This window comes from Vulpes lagopus, chromosome 7 (genome assembly GCF_018345385.1).
Source record: "Vulpes lagopus strain Blue_001 chromosome 7, ASM1834538v1, whole genome shotgun sequence".
NCBI lineage: Eukaryota > Metazoa > Chordata > Mammalia > Carnivora > Canidae > Vulpes > Vulpes lagopus.
In genome coordinates, this window is record NC_054830.1 from 28,366,655 (window position 1) to 28,385,906 (window position 19,252).

The window sequence follows — 19,252 nt, forward strand, 5'->3', positions numbered from 1 at the left end:
CTTCCCTGCCTGTTCAGGGCAAGCATGTCCACTTCAGTAGTTATGACCATCAGCTGGCCTGATTCACAAGCAGTTCCTAATTAAGTAAGACTATTGAATGCTGTGAGATATGGAATCTCTTGCTGCTAAATTGCACACAGGCTGAAAGCAATGAGGATCTGTTTAGATATGTGCAGTGCTTTATATTCGGGGACCAGCAGTTACGAAACTCTGAAACCAATCATCATTAGGACAACCCTGTCTTGGCTGCCAGAGAATAAAGGTCCCTACACAGAGCTACCTGCTTGGACTAATGGTCAAGAGGCTGATGAGGCGTTAATGAGACCATGAATCAAAATTTACCAAACAAACAATGCTCCCAAAGGCCTTGGCTTCTAGTTATTTCTGTTTCACTTTATCCTCAAACGAACTATGGAACAAGATGACTGCTTTTGGATGTCTTCATTAGCGGCCTATCCTCGAATGGTTATTCCAAGCAAATATCCCAAACTCATTTCTTTGTAGGGAAAAGAAAGAGGGTCAAAGGATTATATCATATAATATAAAATCCAGGGGTGCCGAGGTGGCTCAGTCAGTTGAGTGGCTGACTCTTGATTGTGGCTCAGGTTGTGATCTTGGGGTTGTGAGATCCAGCCCCGCATCAGGCTCTGAAGTCTGCTTGTCTCTCTCCCTCTTGCTCCTCCTCCTACTCTCTCTTCCTTACTCTCTGTCTCTCAAATAAATAAATAAAATCTTTAAAAAAAAAAAAAGGAATATAAAATCCAGACACTGACAAAAGTCAACCACATGAGTTGCTTTACATTAAATATATTTGTTCCCATGGTTCCTTCTCCAGGAAAATTAATCATATGTTATGGAGAAGTACCATCTACTGAGCACTTATTATGGACTAGGCACATACTGAGAGTTTTGCATACACTGGCTGACAGAGTTATGCAGCCTGAGGTAATGAGCAAGCCTGCTGTACCAGGTCATTTCCTTGTTCTGTGTTCTCACAGGACCGATCATTAAGCTTTTCCCAAAGTCATTTGTGTGGCTAATACCTCTGTCTTGGATTGACTATAAGCTCCACTAAAGCAAGGACTAGGTCTACTTTTGTTCCTCATTATAACCCCAGCTACTAACACAGCACATGACATATAATAGATGCTCAACAAACATTTGACAAATAAATTTTTTTTTCTTTTCTTTTGCAGCCCTAAACAAGCTGCAAACAAATGCACAGGGCTGTGTCCCAGTAAAACTTGATTTGGGGACGCTGAAATCTAGATGTGATAGAATTTTCATGTGTCATGACATTTTATTCCTCTTTTGATTCTCCCCCCCCCCCCCATTTAAAAATGTAAAACCATGCTTAGCTCAAAACCTTCACAAGCATAGGTGGTATGGGCCACAAGCTGTGGTTTGCTGACCCTCGGCCCACCCCACCTCTCTGAATGATCTGATAACTAGAAAAGTCACCCCTGGCACTAAGTCTTACTCAGGATGGGGTTTTGTGCCCAGACACCAGCGGCCATAAGGCTAATACCTGCCCCTCGCTGTCTGGCTGCTTGTCTCCAGAATAGAGGGGGAAGGGGCAGGGCTTGGGCCCTTCCCTGATAAGTCCTGGCCCCTTGAAAACCTGGTTCATTTTTATTTTTATTTATTTTTTAAAGATTTATTGGTTTGTTTTTTAAATATTTATTTATTTACTTTAGAAAGAGCATGCATATGTGCACGAGAGGGGGGCAGGTGGAGGAGCAGAGGGAGAGGGTGAGAATCTCAAGTAGAGTCCGTGCTGAGCATGGAGCCAGATGCAGGGCTGGATCCCGGGACTCCAAGATCCCGGGAGCATGTACAGGTGCAGACATATCCCAGGTAGATATAACCAATAGATAGCAGTCAGGATTTGAACTCAGACTCCAGTGCCTGAGCTCCTAATCTGTAGCACCTGTTCTCTCTCTGGGCTGAGTGGTCTTCCGCATCAGAACACATCAAACAGGAACAAACGAGCAATTATATGGGCACCTGGGTGGCTTAGTGGTTGTACATCTGCTTTTGGCTCAGGTCGTGATCCCGCAGTACTGGGATCAAGTCTTGTATTGGCCTCTCCGCAGGGAGCCTGCTTCTCCCTCTGCCTCTGTCTCTGCCTCTCTCTGTGTGTCTCTCCTGAATAAATAAATGAAATCTTTAAAAAAAAAAATAGAAAAAAAAGCAACTATAATTATCACCATATTCTTGTACAGACATTTAAAAGCCAAAGGGGATCCTCTATGGCTATTGAGGTATGCTAAAGACTTGTTACAGAATAAACAATGGTGGACACAAAAGTACATTAGAGAAATTCTAAGAATACACGGAAATCATGCCCCATCTTTCCTCATGGTCTCTCTCCATTTCCTATTTATATTGTTTCAGGCTTATTATTATTATTATAGCAACATTTAAAATCCAAATGATGTTGGTCAGCAGAACATAGAGAATTCTCAGTCCTCCCAGAAACCTAGCAACAAGTGTTTTCCAATCTGGCTCACAAGAGTAAAAGAAGAAAATAAATGTGAGCCCCTGAGCCACTGCCTGCAACACAAAAGAAGGCTATTATTGTTAAAAACATTAATTCTTATTGATATTTGTCCCACTGTGATTACTGGCAGCTGGAAGACAGCTTTGGGGTCAGTGAGACCTGGATTCTAATTCCAGCTCAGCCACTTGTTTCTGTGAGGCACCAGCCAAGTTATGTAACCTCAGCATGTTTCCTCAGCCATAAAATATGGATAATAATACTACCTACTTCACAGTAAGTGCACAGTACAGAAGGGGGAAAAAATCCAGCAATGATGCCTAATTTTATCGTCTTCCTCATCACCATTATTTAGTTAGCTGTAAGTAGAAAGTGTCTTGCCTTGAAACCTGATAGGATGACAGAAAGGAAGGGAAATGAACACATTCCAGAGATATTCAGAAGATAAAATAAAATAACTTGCTGATAGAATGGTGAGGGAGGTGGGGGTGGGGAGAGAGGTAGGACATGCATGGTGAGGGCAAGGCAGATGCTCCAAATGACTCCTAGGTTTGCGGTATGTGTAAGCAGATGGATGGAGGTGCCATTTATTCATCTAGGAATTCATTCTTCAAAATACTTTGAGACAGCTGCTAGTAGATGAAGGCACAACCATCTGTGAATGCACTGTGGCTTGTGGGAAAGAATAGAGCCTGGGAAGAAGAGGGCCTGGGAACACTAAGTAAAGAGAAAGAAAATTCATTGTTAATATGAGAAATGCATGAATGGAGCAATCACAGAATTCTACAACCCAAGAGCCAGGCATTTTCCTCCAGAACCAAGAATACTTCCAAAACAGCCAAATGACCCTGTACATCAAACCAATTTACAGACACTTTAGAATTCTATCAGCTGCACAAAATCAGTTGTGTAATATTGTTAACTCCCTTCTCCCAAACCCCACCTAAAAATGCTAACACGATTAAAGGGGATGATTAAAAGCAATCCTGGAATTTCCTCACAGAAACATTTACAACATGAAAAAGGCCCATTAATTTTTCTAGTGTTCCTCAAACATTTTGGAAGTCTCCGAAATATCAAAAGAGAATGACCCTAGGGTCCTGGCAGGGTGCAATCTTAAGCTGACCTCTGCAAATGAAAACAATTTATGAAGCCTACTCTAGTACTTTCAAAATGCATGCAAGTTTTGCATGCGACTGCATAATATAATTGGGTTGCTTTTAATACATATATGCACTTTTAATTCCCCAACTATTGAATCAAAAGTGATGTGCTATGAATGTGCCTCAATTAGCCCATGACTTTGGGGATGCCCTTGTCCAGAGCTTTCCACGCAGTGTGGAACTCATTATCTAAGTTGAGAACCATGAAATTAATCTGAAATGGACTAGGGAGGCTTTTCCTTGGAGCAGGGACTAGAGTCATGACCTCTGGAAGTCACTCTTCATTCCTCCAAATCTTTTAATATATATTAATAATAATATTAATATTAAAAATCACACTGAGTGGTTTTTAAATTCATTTTGCAGGACAAGTAGATACTATGGTACATGGTAGGGACATAGGTACTATGGGGAGGAGGATACTGAGACACTCAGAGAGGTGAAGTACATTTCCAAAAGGTCAATAGCCCACGACTGCTGGAACCCTAATCTGAGCCTAGATAGCCCTTGTCCATGAAAACTACTAATACTTCCTCTACTGTACCTTAGCAGCACACTCCTATTACTATTCTCACTGATGGCTCATATTTGATGGTAATCAAGAATAAAAGCTAAATGGCATGCTTCAAAAGTAAGAAAAAAAGCTTTATCTTCTCAAAACATAATTTTTTTTAACTGAAAAAATATCAGTGTGCAAATTGGACATTTTTGGTAAAGTCAAGTGTTACTAATTAAGTAAATGAGTGATGAATCATGGTATCAACACTAGTCATTAAACAAAATTGCATTTAAATTAGATTTACTAGATAGTTTACAGTACAAAAAATATAATGAGCCAACTTTAAAGAAAGCTTCCAATCATTTTACTCTTAACAATGGTTCTCTTGTACCATTTTAAAAGATGAATACAAACAGAAAATGGGGGAGTAAAGTTTGTGATGCTTTCTGCCCTCCTCAACATTTCTACAGAGTAGCAACATCTTTTAAGCAACATGACACATGATTTAATTCACCCAAGAGAGATCACTTTGCTTGAGGGGTGGGTGCCTTCTGTTTAAATTCAGTTTACTCAATCAAATGTACCACAGAATGGAAAATGGGGTAGATTCATTCCTGTCCTGAAATTCTTCCTATATTAACTAAAATCACCTGACTTTTGTAGCAAATGAGCCATGAGATACAATACCAGAAATTGATTTAGAAGAGTGAGTACATAGTCTGAAAAAGAGTGTCTGTATATTTTGTAATAAAACGTCCCTGGACAGCTCTGGATGTCACAGAGAGATATAAGAGGGCATAAGGATGTAAATGGGGACATATAAAACCATACAAAAAGACTGAATGAATTGTCACTAAAATAGACACTTATTCTTCTACAGACATACACACTGACATAGTTTTATCTGATGGGAGGTTAGGAGGTTGTGACCTCGATGAAATGTCATCTCCTGTGAGCTTATATCCTTGACCTAGCTGGGTAGGCCCTCACTCCCCAGTACAGCTCCCTATGACTGCCTGCCTAGCACTTTTCAAAATCTCTAATCACTTCCCCTTCGTTCTCCCACTAATTGTGTAGCACTCCTTTGTCTATCAGGTTCTTTGCAGGATCACCAGTGCCTAACTTGGTGCCTGGCAGCAGTTAGGAGATTCTAAAACATATTTGTTGAAAGAATGAACAAAGCTGTGAAGGGCCAACAGGATACAGCACTCCTTTGAGTTCATTTTTACAAATCAGATTTGATTTCATTTCATTAAATACTTTTATTTACTGGCATTTTCTGAAATTACTCTGGGTTCTCATTAGTCAGGAGAAACTGATTCTATCTTCAGAGAGGAAGAGGATAAAACTTTTAGGCACTTGTTCCAAAGGTCTTTCCAAATGATGTTGTAGTATAATTTGGCTTGAAAGCAAGGTCCAACATTTTATTACCTCCAAATTTATTCAGAAAAGCTGAAGGCCCGTGATAAGGCTCATTAAGTCGCTGAAAGACCTATCTTCACATGCCTTTCACACAAAAGGTCTCAACTTAATGCTAGGTAATTACCGTTCATTTTCCCCTGGTTATTTCTATTTCCTGAAGATTCCCAGGGAAGTTGGCCTCACTGGACACTCCCAGTCTGAGATGTGAGCACCGTAAGAAAGACCAATGCTTACTGGAGGATGTTTTTCAGCTGCAACTAAGGAAAGACGATTCTGACTCTAGGGCTTAGAATTTAAACTTAGATTGTCTACTAGTCACCCTGTTTCCAGAATCAAGGTCAAGAGAGACAAGTTCATGGCAGCTGTTTACATGTGAAATAGATCACTTTTCACCGCACCTGTTCCAAGCCTAGATGACTTTGGCTCAACCCTCAACTACAACACTTTCCAGTTGGTGACTCTGGGTCAGTGACTGATATTCACTGCATGTCCATTTCTTCATTCATAAAACAGGGCTCATGGCACTTACTGTAGGATCATTAGAATTAAATGTAAAGTACAGGGAATTATATCTGGTACATGTTAACTGTTCAATAATGTTATTTACTTATTAATATTAATTAGTGTCATCACCACCATCATCTCTGATATCCCATTTACAAGCAGGAAGTATCCCTGTCATTTATGATAAATTTGATCCTAGTCCCAACGGATCCATCAATGCTACTAGAAGAAAATTTCACTAACTGTAAAACAGCACAACAGAGGGTAAAGGCTGACCAGGGAAAACCCCTGCTGGGTATCTTCATTTCCGTTCGCAGAGCAGAGTGGTACGTAGCCCCCTCAGGACTTCTGGAAGTCACCAGCCCCAAATCTACACCTATTTTTATTTTCAATCAGCTGAGGACTACAATTCATCTGTCTCCACTGCATTGGTCCTGCCAGCAGCCTTCTCTCCCAATGGGCTCTCCTCACTCCAGCAGTGTCCATGGATGATGAGCCATGTCACTCATAACTATTTAGCTTCTTACGGACCATAGCCAAGGCCCAGTAGACTTCTGGGAAGACCAATAGGTAGATATCAAGTGTTTTACTGGCATTTTCTGAAATTACTCTGAAAATGTTGGTTATTGTGATTGTTTTTGTTCTTGCCAAGAAAGGCAACCCATTTCCCAAAATAGTTTTACTCCTGCCTATAGCTCCACAAAGATTTTCTGATTAGATTTGGTGCTTTGGTCCTTTTTTACTTGAAGTACAATGGTGACAAATAGACTGGATTCAGGGATCCTTGGACTTGAATCCCTACTCAGCCTCCTTTTTTCACTGGTTATTCTACTTATGTATAAAGCTGAAGAAAGAAGCTCATTGGTTCTCTGTGTTAGACAAATGAAAATCAGTAGAAACAATAAAATAATCTTCTACTTAGAGGAGAAAACAAGTCTCTCCATTTGTTTTCCAAAATCTCCAGGCTACTGAATTTGCCCTGGCTTCCGCTCCTCCCGTCTTCAAACCTCTGCACCTCTTTCCCCTGCTCCTTGATGCTTTGGGCTATGAGAACATGAACAGCTCTCTGGCACAAACATCTTCAGAGTTCTGCCACAAACACAGATTCCTGCAAAAATTACACGTAAACTGACCGGTGAGGAGAAGCTAAGCAAAATTGATTTCATATATGGCCCCTAAGCTACGAGAGATAAGTATAGCAACTAAGAACAGGAGCCCTAAACTCAGGTGACCTAGGTTCAAATCTTGGCTCTGCCACCCAGGGCATGTCCCTTAATACTCAAAGACTTAGTTTATTATCTAGAAATAAGGCTGATAATAATATCAACTTCAAGGGACTGCTTTAAGGATTAAATGAGATTATTGGGTGTCACTGTAAAACTCTTTGTATGGTGTCACGTATGTAGGTGATATTCAATAAACATTATTATGTTTAGATGTGTCCTGGGCATGTGGATTCCAGAAGTCTGTTTATATTAGAGGGTCATTATGGAAAGGCATTGTAGACTAAGTCCTCCAGTGGAGCAACCATTACCATATGTGAACCCAGAGCTTTAACCTCAAAGGGTTACAGAGATGTGGTCATTCAATAGCAAATCAAGACTCAGGTTGGAGCCAATCTGCTAAAACATCAAGAGACCTTTCACATTTTCAGAGATGTTTCCAGAAATCACCAGGCACTAGGTCCTCGAGATTCATTCTCCAAAAGTGGCAGTTTTTAAAGAATTTTTAAAATCATAAGATATTAACATGAAACTTGATAAGAAGATAACCAGAATGTATTGGAAGAAGCAGGAACAGATGGTTGGCATGGAGTAGGGTCTTCTTGACCTAACTCTTTCTATCCCATCCTGTACGCTATGCTTTTTTTCCTAATGTAGAATGTGGATACTCTTAAGTCTAGAGAAAGAAAAAATATGTGAATCACATAGTATCAATAGGATCTAGTTTCTTCCTAAGCCACCAGACCATTCTTGCCAGGTTAACAATTCAGAGAGTGGAAAACTACAGGAACAGAAAAGTTAGCACGGCAAGGTTTAAGAGACAGCACCACACCACTGAAAAAGAGAGATAAGTTAACCATATGATCCTCTCATTAGATGCAAAGAAAGCATTTGACAAAATACAGCATCCAGATCAAAACACTTCAGAGTGTTGGGATAGAGGGAACTTTCCTCGACATCTTAAAAGCCATCTATGAAAAGCCCACAGCAAATATCATTCTCAATGGGGAAGCCCTGGGAGCCTTTCCCCTAAGATCAGGAACAAGACAGGGATGTCCACTCTCACCACTGCTATTCAACATAGTACTGGAAGTCCTAGCCTCAGCAATCAGACAACAAAAAGACATTAAAGGCATTCAAATTGGCAAAGAAGAAGTCAGACTCTCCCTCTTCGCCGATGACATGATACTCTACATAGAAAACCCAAAAGCCTCCACCCCAAGATTGCTAGAACAGCAATTTGGTAGCATGGCAGCATACAAAATCAATGCCCAGAAATCAATGGCATTTCTATACACTAACAATGAGACTGAAGAAAGAGAAATTAAGGAGTCAATCCCATTTACAATTACACCCAAAAGCATAAGATACCTAGGAATAAACCTAACCAAAGAGGTAAAGGATTTATACCCTAAAAACTATAGAACACTTCTGAAAGAAATTGAGGAAGACACAAAGAGATGGAAAAATATTCCATGCTCATGGATTGGCAGAATTAATATTGTGAAAATGTCAATGTTACCCAGGGCAATTTACACGTTTAATGCAATCCCTATCAAAATACCATGGACTTTCTTCAGAGAGTTAGAACAAATTATTTTAAGATTTGTGTGGAATCAGAAAAGACCCCGAATAGCCAGGGGAATTTTAAAAAAGAAAACCATAGCTGGGGGCATCACAATGCCAGATTTCAGGTTGTACTACAAAGCTGTGGTCATCAAGACAGTGTGGTACTGGCACAAAAACAGACACATAGATCAATGGAACAGAATAGAGAATCCAGAAGTGGACCCTGAACTTTATGGCCAACTAATATTCGATAAAGGAGGAAAGACTATCCATTGGAAGAAAGACAGTCTCTTCAACAAATGGTGTTGGCAAAATTGGACATCCACATGCAGAAGAATGAAACTGGACCACTCTCTTTCACCATACACAAAGATAAACTCAAAATGGATGAGAGATCTAAATGTGAGACAAGATTCCATCAAAATCCTAGAGGAGAACACAGGCAACACCCTTTTTGAACTCGGCCACAGTAACTTTTTGCAAGATACATCCATAAAGGCAAAAGAAACAAAAGCAAAAATGAACTATTGGGACTTCATCAAGATAAGAAGCTTTTGCACAGCAAAGGATACAGTCAACAAAATTAAAAGACAACCTACAGAATGGGAGAAGATATTTGCAAATGACATATCAGATAAAGGGCTAGTTTCCAAAATCTATAAAGAACTTATTAAACTCAACACCAAAGAAACAAACAATCCAATCATGAAATGGGCAAAAGACATGAAGAGAAATCTCACGGAGGAAGACATAGACATGGCCAACATGCACATGAAAAAATGCTCCACATCACTTGCCATCAGGGAAATACAAATCAAAACCACAATGAGATACCACCTCACACCAGTGAGAATGGGGAAAATTAACCAGGCAGGAAACAACAAATGTTGGAGAGGATGCGGAGAAAAGGGAACCCTCTTACACTGTTGGTGGGAATGTGAACTGGTGCAGCCACTCTGGGAAACTGTGTGGAGGTTCCTCAAAGAGTTAAAAGTAGACCTGCCCTACGACCCAGCAATTGCACTGTTGGGGATTTACCCCAAAGATTCAGATGCAATGAAACGCCGGGACACCTGCACCCCGATGTTTCTAGCAGCAATGTCCACAATAGCCAAACTGTGGAAGGAGCCTCGGTGTCCATTGAAAGATGAATGGATAAAGAAGATGTGGTTTATGTATACAATGGAATATTACTCAGCCATTAGAAACGACAAATACCCACCATTTGCTTCAACGTGGATGGAACTGGAGGGTATTATGCTGAGTGAAGTAAGTCAATCGGAGAAGGACAAACAGTGTATGTTCTCATTCATTTGGGGAATATAAATAATAGTGAAAGGGAATATAAAGGAAGGGAGAAGAAATGTGTGGGAAATATCAGGAAGGGAGACAGAATATAAAGACTCCTAACTCTGGGAAATGAACTAGGGGTGGTGGAAGGGGAGGAGGGCGGGGGGTGGGGGTGAATGGGTGACGGGCACTGAGGGGGACACTTGGCGGAATGAGCACTGGGTGTTATTCTGTATGTTGGTAAATTGAACACCAATAAAAATTAATTTATTAAAAAAAAGAGAAAAAAAAGAGAGAGAGATAAGTTGTATTTTCTCCTACACAACAGATAACACAGTATACAGACATATCAAGTCTGTACTGGGTATGGTTACTGGAATATGTTTTAGGATCAGAATTTTACACTTGAAAACCCTATGTCTTAGGATCCTATATTTTGGATCCTATGTTTTAGGGTCAGAATTTTACATTTAAAAATCTACTGGCACAGCACTGGGCTATAGATTTGAATGGGTTCAGCATCTAGAAGAGGCCAAAATTCCCTGTGGTCCAGGACTTTCCATCTCAGAGACCCAGGTAGAGGCTTTCTTTGAATGCTCCATCTCTCTTCAACCTCTACCCTCCCCATTTAACAGGGAGCAGTTAGTACACATACACAGTAGTACAGTGTAAATGTTTAATAGGTGGCTAGGGGTAAAGGAGATGATCTTATTGTAGTGTTTGCCACCATGGCAACACTTCCACCATGGCTTGTTTCAAACTAACGCTGATAGCACTCAACAAGGAGTTGAGAAGAGATGCAGTATAATCTGCTCTCACAAATAGGTACAAGTTGACTCCAGCAATGCCTAAACTGTGTTTTAAGGGGATGAAAACCTCACTGACAAATATTTTTTTCAGATCCATGTGGTTGATGTAAAAGCAGTTTTCATATGGCTAATTGTGAGAGTTCAAGTATCACTTCCTTGAAGTACTAGAAACAAATATCATTCCTAATCCACTTTCTATCTGAATGAAATGCTAACTCTTATCATCCATCTGTGCAGTTCCTCTTGTAGTAAATGTAGTTTTTTTAAACTTTCTTTTCTCTTTTCAGTTCTACATCTGCTAGTGTTTTCCATTTGCCAGCTCTCAACATGTCCCCAATTACTTCTTTTTTATTTTATAGCCGACATGCTGATGTTTCATCAGTTACGACTGCTGAGTTCCACTGAGCATTAACAGTCTGCAGTGCCTCCAGGAGGGTACATAATTCACTAAGTACACCAAACCATTTTTTCTCCAAAGAATATTGTTTAATATAAATACATAAATACAGTGTGAGGTTAACGTAGTACAGAAGAAAGGTTTTTCCCTTGGAATCATCAAAAAAAAGTGAAAACAAAACAAAACAAAACAAAAACCACGATTCGTGAAAGGCTAGTTTATACACAGGAACAAGATTTCACTTGCATTTAAGAAGTATGATTTCAATTGGCTTTTTTTCCCTAACTGAACAAAAGGCAAAAAATTAATATAATTGAATATATGAACAAGTTGGTATTTTAACCTATTCAGTCAAAATATTTTTACTGCATGGAAAGGAAGCTAAAGTTCATAAGGCATATGAAAACTTGAAAACAGGATACAATAGATCTCCAAAATTATTGCTAAAATGATTTTGGCTAACAAAAGCAAAGTAAAAGGAAGAATCAAGAAAAAAAATTGTGTTTGTTTTCAATTCTATTTTTTCTTATAAATATATAATCATCCTCTATAAAAATTCCTGAATAACCTAAATGGACGAACAACAAATTTCCAAGCAGGTAGGAGGAACTTAGAAGTAAATGCCCTTAAAACACCAAAATTCAAACCACTCAAATCTAGTGGTGACTTAAAAGTGGGTACTGTTTCCCAAACTTTTATCAGATCAGTTTTTTTTTTATCAGTTGTATAAAAATCGGCAAATAACTATATTTTCTTCAAGATGTGAAAAATGAAACAATGAGGTTTAAACTGTTTAAAACAATGTAGTCACATGTTCCATTGTAGCCCAGAGTTGTATGTGAGGAGGGAGGATGATAGAACAATCAGGATTTTCTGCTGTGTGTGGTGGGGAAACAGGAAAATGGATGGGAGGAAGGATAATCTTCAAGGGACATTTTTTAAAACAACAGCAATATTTAATATTTATGCAATATCATTCAGTGGGGTAAATCCCTAACATATGTGATCTTCTCAAGTTCCCGCAACCCTATGAAGTATTTCTGATCCCATTTTACAGATGAAGTAACTGGACAGAGAGTCCCCACCCCAAGCAAGAATTCCATGACCAAGATCCAAGCTCAGCCATGTCTCACCTCTGGTAGGGGTAGATCTGGGGGCAGGGCACACATGCTTGGAGGCACCAGCCACTAACTTTCATATTGCAACCTTTAATTTTCAATCACAGTCTTAGCAAATACCACCTCGTTACCTCTAAAAATCTTAAAATAAAAAAATAAAAAAATAAAAGATGCTACTCCCGCAGGATAGTCTCTAAGGCCAAACTGCTGCTCCCCCACTTCTACTTCACACCAGCTATTCATCTGCTGCAGCGCCACAGTGAGTAAGTGGCAGAGCTAAAATTCAGATCCAATTATGTCTGACTCCAGAGGAGCAAAAATTTTAACATTCTAGGCCAACTGTATTTTGCTTCCGACAAGAGGAACAATAGTAGTGATTATATCAAGCTCTCAAATCTATGTATGTACTCAGAAAAAAATAAAAATAAAAATAAGTCATTATCTCCAGTTCCTCCTATGCCTACCCTGTGGTTTTCAGCAACTATAACTATCTGCAGAATTCCTTGCAGATGGCCCTTTCTCCAAGATCAGAAGTCTTCCTGGCTCTTGCCTCAGAATAAGTTTCCCCATTTTGGGTAGAGACATGCCAGACTCATCCTCTAACCCAGTTATTCTCAAAGTGCGGCCTCCAAAATAGCAGCATCAGCATCACTGGGGAATTTGTCAGAAATGCAAACGCTCAGGCCCTACCCCATACCTACTGAATCAGAAATTCTGGGGATGAGGCCAGACCTGTATTGTAACAAAACCTACCAGGTCATTCTGATACCAATCAAGTTTGAAAACCATAGTGGCTTGAGAAATCTGTGCAAAAGTTTCCCTGGACCTGTGGGAGTAGCAGCCTAGAAGTCCTGCCTTCATCCCTTGTTCATAGCTAAGCTTACAAAGCAGGGATAGACAAGTGTTCTGCAGGGAGGCCTTCCGCTCTCAATCCCAGACTAAATCAGGCACCCCTTCTCTGCGCTCCCATCACAAGTGTAGCACTGCATAATTAGACATTCATTCATGTTGAATGTCACCCCCCCAAACCAAACAGTGAGCTCCAGAAGGCCTATTATAACTCCAGGGCACAGCCTAGGGTTTGGCATATAGTAAACCTTCAGTAAGTATTTTATGAATCAGTAAATCTTTAAAGTTCATAATGCTCAAAAAGCTTCTACAACATATATAAGTCCCACAGCTACATTTTCACACATTGTTCAGTCAAATATTTATCAAGCATCTCATTTAGTCAGATACCATTCTAGGCGCTAGGATCCAGCAGTGAATGAGACAGAAAATGAAAACCAAAACAAAAAACTTATCTTCCTGCCTTCTGGGTCTTATTTCTAGTTGGTAGAGACAGAAAATAAAAAAAATAAACAAACTGGTAAAACCCAGTGCCATGTTAGATGGTGATCAATGCTATAGGAAGGGAGCTAAGGAGTCCCGGGGTGGGTAGGGAGGGAGGCTGCAGCTTGAATGGGATGGCCAGAGTAGATCCTGGAAGAGTCTTTAAGTAAAGATCTCAAGAAAGTGAAGAAATAAGCTCTATCCTACAAGTACCTCAGAACACACATACTGAGCTGAAGGAACACGGGGACAAAGTACCCCCTCAAGAGGCTGGAAGAACAGCAGAGAGCATGGGATGGAGTGACCAAGGAGAAAATAGGAGATGAGGCCAGAGAACCACAATGGGGTGGAGGCAGGCAGGTGATGTAGGACCTTGGAGGCCACTATTATGACTGTGATCTTTTCTCTGAGGGGAATGAGAAGTTTGTGAGCAGAGGAGTGATCTTGTCCCCTGTGTAATAACAGAATCCATTTGGCCTCTGTGTTGAGAGCCAACTGAAAGAAGTGAGGAAAGAAGCAAGAGAAGACCAGTGAGGGGACTGCCACCATAATCCAAACAAGAGGTGCTGGCAGCTTGGCCCCAGGTCATAGCACTGGAATGCAAGGAGCAGGTGGATGCTGGGTTAAAGCCCGGACACTCCCATGGCTGCCAATAGTTTTTTCTGCCACTTAATGTTCCACATGATAGAATCAAACTCTCAGGGAAAAAAATGTATTATATAAGAGACTTGTATACATGAGATGAGCATCTTGAATTCTTAAATAGCAAAGAAAATATAAAGTTAGCACGTGGAATGCCAGGAAGACATACCTGGAATAATCACATGCAAGGGATTGGTAACCTAAAAGGGTGAGTAGAGAATAGAGCCCCCTGACAGTTGTACCTCTCACAATTAAATATTAAGCTTTCTTAAGGATACCTCTTTATATTTACCACCTTGCTCTACACATAGAAGATACTCTTAATGCCCATAGGTTGTTGATTTTAAAAGAGGCTTTAGTAACAAGAAATATAAAAAATGGATTAAAAGTACAACATAAAGACTGTATGACCACATACTATACTTTAAGTTCACTTATTCAGGTATTTTCCTTTCCTTTTTCTTGTTTTAAAGATTTTATTGGGCAGCCCGGGTGGCTCAGTGGTTTAGTGCCAACTTCGGCCCAGGGCGTGATCCTGGAGACCCGGGATTGAGTTCCACGTCAGGCTCCCTGCGTGGAGTCTGCTTCTCCCTCTGCCTCTCTCTCTCTGTGTCTCTCTCATAAATAAATAAACAAACAAACAAACAAATAAATAAATAAGTAAAATCTTTAAAAAAAAATTCCTCTCCCTCCCTCTCTGTCCCCCTTGTCCTCTTCCCCTGTGCAACCCCCAACCCCGGTCCCTTGCACATGTTCTCTCTCTCTTAAATAAATGAATAAAATCTAAAAAAAATTTTTTTAAAGATTTTATTCATTCATTTGGCAGAGAGAGAGAGAGACAGAATGAGTACAAGCAGGGAGAATAGCAGAGGGAGATGGAGAAGCAGGCTCCCCACTGAGCAGAGAGCTCAACTCAGGGCTCCATCCCAGAACCGGAAGATCATGACCTGAGCTGAAGGCAGATGTTTAACCAACTAAGCCACCCAGGTGCCCCCATTCAGGTATTTTCTGAACACTTCTTAGGGAGAAGGTGCTAAACCAGAAGTTACAGATTCACAAAGGTTTCATATTGTTAATTTTTTAAACCTGAAGAGTAAACAAAAAATTTTAATGCAAGGACATCATGAACAAAATAGGTCATAATTAGAAAAGAAAAAGGAATAAATGCCACTGACAAATACAGACCATGTAAGACCTATTCGTTTAATATAAGATTCACAGAGGACAGTGGAAAGCCAGGGAATAAATGGAAAACCTGCAATTTTGAAGTGAAATAGTCATGGTTCTCATTCTAGTTCTGCCAATTACTCGCTGGGTGACTGAGCACATTACTTCACATTCTTGATCCTCTATTTCTCCAATTATAATAAGAGATAAAAGTAAATATTTCTTAAACTTGTCAGGAGGATTAAATCCCATAATTCTAGGCAGAGAGTAGGTAGGCAATACAGGTTAGCATTCTTCCCAAATTTCTTCTTAGTATAACCTGCAATGACTTAAAAGTGGGAATATCCCCAGAACTGAAATATGCTTTCCATGATTTCATGAGTTACATGTGCCTTGTGAGTCTGTCCCATTCACATAGGTCATAGGCAGGCCTGTCTTCATGGTGCTCTCTTCCTGTGCCAAACATGATAATTCCCAAAACAACAGCAGCTGTCACTTGAGGCTTTTTTAGTTTGTCGATTTCAAACCCCTGCACTACTGGGATTTCGACTGATGTTTTAAGTTTGAACAGAATAATAAACTCTGCAGGCTCTCAAAAGAGAAACACTTATCTTGTGAAAAAAAAAAAACTAGTTGGGTTTTTCTTGTTTGTTTGTTTAATTGTCGGGTATTTATTCTGAGGGATTCAAGGCTATCTCCTACCTGTTTTTTCTTCTTCTCCAATGCTCAACTTGAACATCAATCAAAAGGTTTACCAGCATGTACAAGTACAGACTCTAAACATGCTTTCTACATGAAATCTGTTCCTACCTAGGAAAAGTGCTGTGCTCCAAAAACTGTGACTTACAGAAATTCAAAGGTGCAAATGCCAGGTCTAGTGAGCCACTGCTGAATTATATATGTCGCATCATACAAGCTGATCTGTGATTCCCTCAAAGCTTCACAGCCCTTGATAATTGTGAAAAATAACATCCTTAAATCCTAAAAGACTAGAACATCCTATACTCAGAGTATGGATCTTAGAAAGCATCTGCCTTCTTTGTATTTCCTAGAAATGTTCTTTGTGTTCATCTACAACATGGGGGTTCCAAACTAAAACAAAGAAAGGCAAACGTTCAAGCCACATGGTCCCTGAGTATGAGACTGCTAATATTGAAATCATTGTATTTGTTCACATTGAGAAGATTAGAAGGTGACTTGGGGCATCTAAACAGAAGCATGTTCTTTTCCAGCCTGGTCTTTGTTCTGGCTCTGTGGAACCTGAAATAATGGGAATGTGTGACAGCACATGCAACTGCTTGGTGACAGATTGCATGGAGATGAAGGACCTCAAATATATGAAGATTTCAGAGCACGTTTGAGCTCAGGAGTGAATGAGCTGGACTCCTCCAAGGAACTAGTTCCACTCTGGAGATGAAGCTCAAGGGGAAAGCTAAATTCACTTTTTTACACCACAGGGATCAATTTAGTTAATAACCATTCTGCTGGGTTTGTGAACACCTGGACAAAAAAAAAAAAATCCAAAAACAAAATCTTTGAAGCTTAGGGAACCTGCATAGAATCGGGAGGGAAAAAGACTTGAACTTTGGATATCACAGCTACTGCATGCCATCTCCCTCCATTCATCAAGATGCTGCAAAAGTAATTAGGGTAATAAATATGAAAAATGTTATACTTTTTAGGACACTAGTATTTTAGATGTTCAGTAAATGATATCTTGCTTCTGAATTTCCTTAGCAGCCTCACATTCTTAATCATGCACTTATGTATTTAATCATCCAGAAAAATCTTATATCTTTTCTTTTCTTTTCCTGATTGCACAGTAATGCTTGCCTATTATAAAATATTCAAATGAAATAATATTACATAGAGAATAGAGTTTCTGGAAATCCCAGAAACATGTATGTTTGTTAATCATTACATTCTAGGCTCCATATTGTTGGTGCATTGGAGTTGTCAAACCTCATCAGACAACTCCTCCTGTCCTAAAAGAAGAAATAAAAAAAGTCTAGTAAAAGAGATGGTAACTATAAAACATAACCAAAATATGAAGTAATGCAAGCCATAAGAAAGAAACAAGGAAAAGCTACAGAAGTCAGAGAAGGAAGAAATTACTGCTAGCAAAGTATGGCCAAGGAAAGCTTCCTCTTCCTCTGCAGATAATGATCTCTGGTTTCCACCATTTCCTGTAACTCCATGTGTCACATTACTCATGAGTCCTGCTACTCTGCACTAGACTTCCTAAACTAAGATCTAAGAGCTTTCATCTAAAATTCTGAATTCCACTTTCTGACCACTTCCCCAAAGATTCAGCAATTCTGAATTCACAGCATACCACCAAATAAGGCAAACATGAAGGAAAGAAATCACTTGATCATTTACCACTTCTCATTATCATTGTTCACAGGAATCAGGGAACATAAAAACAGTAAGACTAGAAAAGGAGAAATGTCAAGGTCTCAAGTTTCCTCACACCCCTTTCCAAAAAAAAAAAAGACAAAATAAAGAAGGCCTAAGTTAGGAAGATGGGTAAGAGACAGAAACATGGGAGCACTCCACACACATTTCACACTTGATACACAAGAGCTAGGTAGAGCTGGAAAGATGCAGGATAAAAGCAAGCTTGAAATACATAAACACTGTGGTGATGGAAAAATCCAAATTTATGATTAGATCTAGGGAGGGAGATAGTGGAGTATGAAGAAAAGAATCAGGAGACCAAAAGTCACAGAAAGTTCTGTCTCTAATAAGCTGGGATATCGAGAATGAAATCCTTAACCTGGACATGTTGATTCTCATCATTAAAATTTGTGATGCTAAAAAAATAATAATAATAAATAAAAATAAAATTAGTGATGCTGATGCTGTATGTACTCAAATGAGAGTATATTTGAAAGCATTTTACAAAAAATCATATAAAGCATTTTGCACAAAACACTGGGTTTAGATAGTTGGCCTAAGTTCCAATGAAGATCTGTAAATTCAAGACATACATCTGAATTCTCCAAAAGACAGTCCCAAATTGCTACTTCCACTGACATTTAGAAGTGTAAAGGACTTACATGACTCAGTAAATAAAGACAATACCTCCTTAAGGACAAGGACCATGTCACACCCCCTGTGTTCCCGTAGCATCTACATAGCACCCAGCACAGAGTAACTCCTCAATACTCTGGAAAGCTGAACCAATCTTCCTCCTATTCTACATTCCTGTCCCTTAGCAACGACTAATTGTCCGCTGAACTGCTAGTGGACATCAGTAAGTTGCCATCTCAGAGACAAAGTCAAATGGGCAGAAGGGCATTCCTATAGCATCCATCTTTGGTTGTCATTCACACACTTCCCTTTCTGCGCACACTCAACTGAAGGTAATAAGCAGTCTGTCCGGGCTGAAAGCCTCCCTGACACTGGCATAGCTTACCACTCACAGCCTTGTTCAGGAGAGGACGGCATGTGTGGGTACAGGACCTGAGAGGTGGCCCAGGCACCGAGCAGTCTTGGCAAACATGGACAGCAGCAGCCCACTCTTGGCCCTCAGCCACTGCCATTTGCCTGTCATTTGTAAAAACAGAACAGAACACATGCCTGCTCTGCCATGCACTTGCTTCACAGCAACA

At 39.8% G+C, this 19,252-nt stretch overlaps 1 protein-coding gene across 6 annotated transcripts in view; it reads right to left on the reverse strand.

Annotated features, from left to right (window-relative positions):
• The window catches only part of FHIT (fragile histidine triad diadenosine triphosphatase), a 1,370,758-nt gene that overhangs the window by 1,251,695 nt on the left and 99,811 nt on the right, over window positions 1-19,252 (reverse strand). Inside the window, exon 1 of one of the 6 annotated variants that reach the window (XM_041762983.1) lies at window positions 19,057-19,217. The exons of the other annotated variants lie outside the window; for them this stretch is intronic. Within the exon in view, the coding sequence (XP_041618917.1) occupies window positions 19,057-19,183 (127 nt within the window). The 5' untranslated portion in view covers window positions 19,184-19,217. Of the gene's footprint in view, window positions 1-19,056; window positions 19,218-19,252 lie in introns of those variants that run through there. 6 annotated transcript variants of the gene reach the window in all.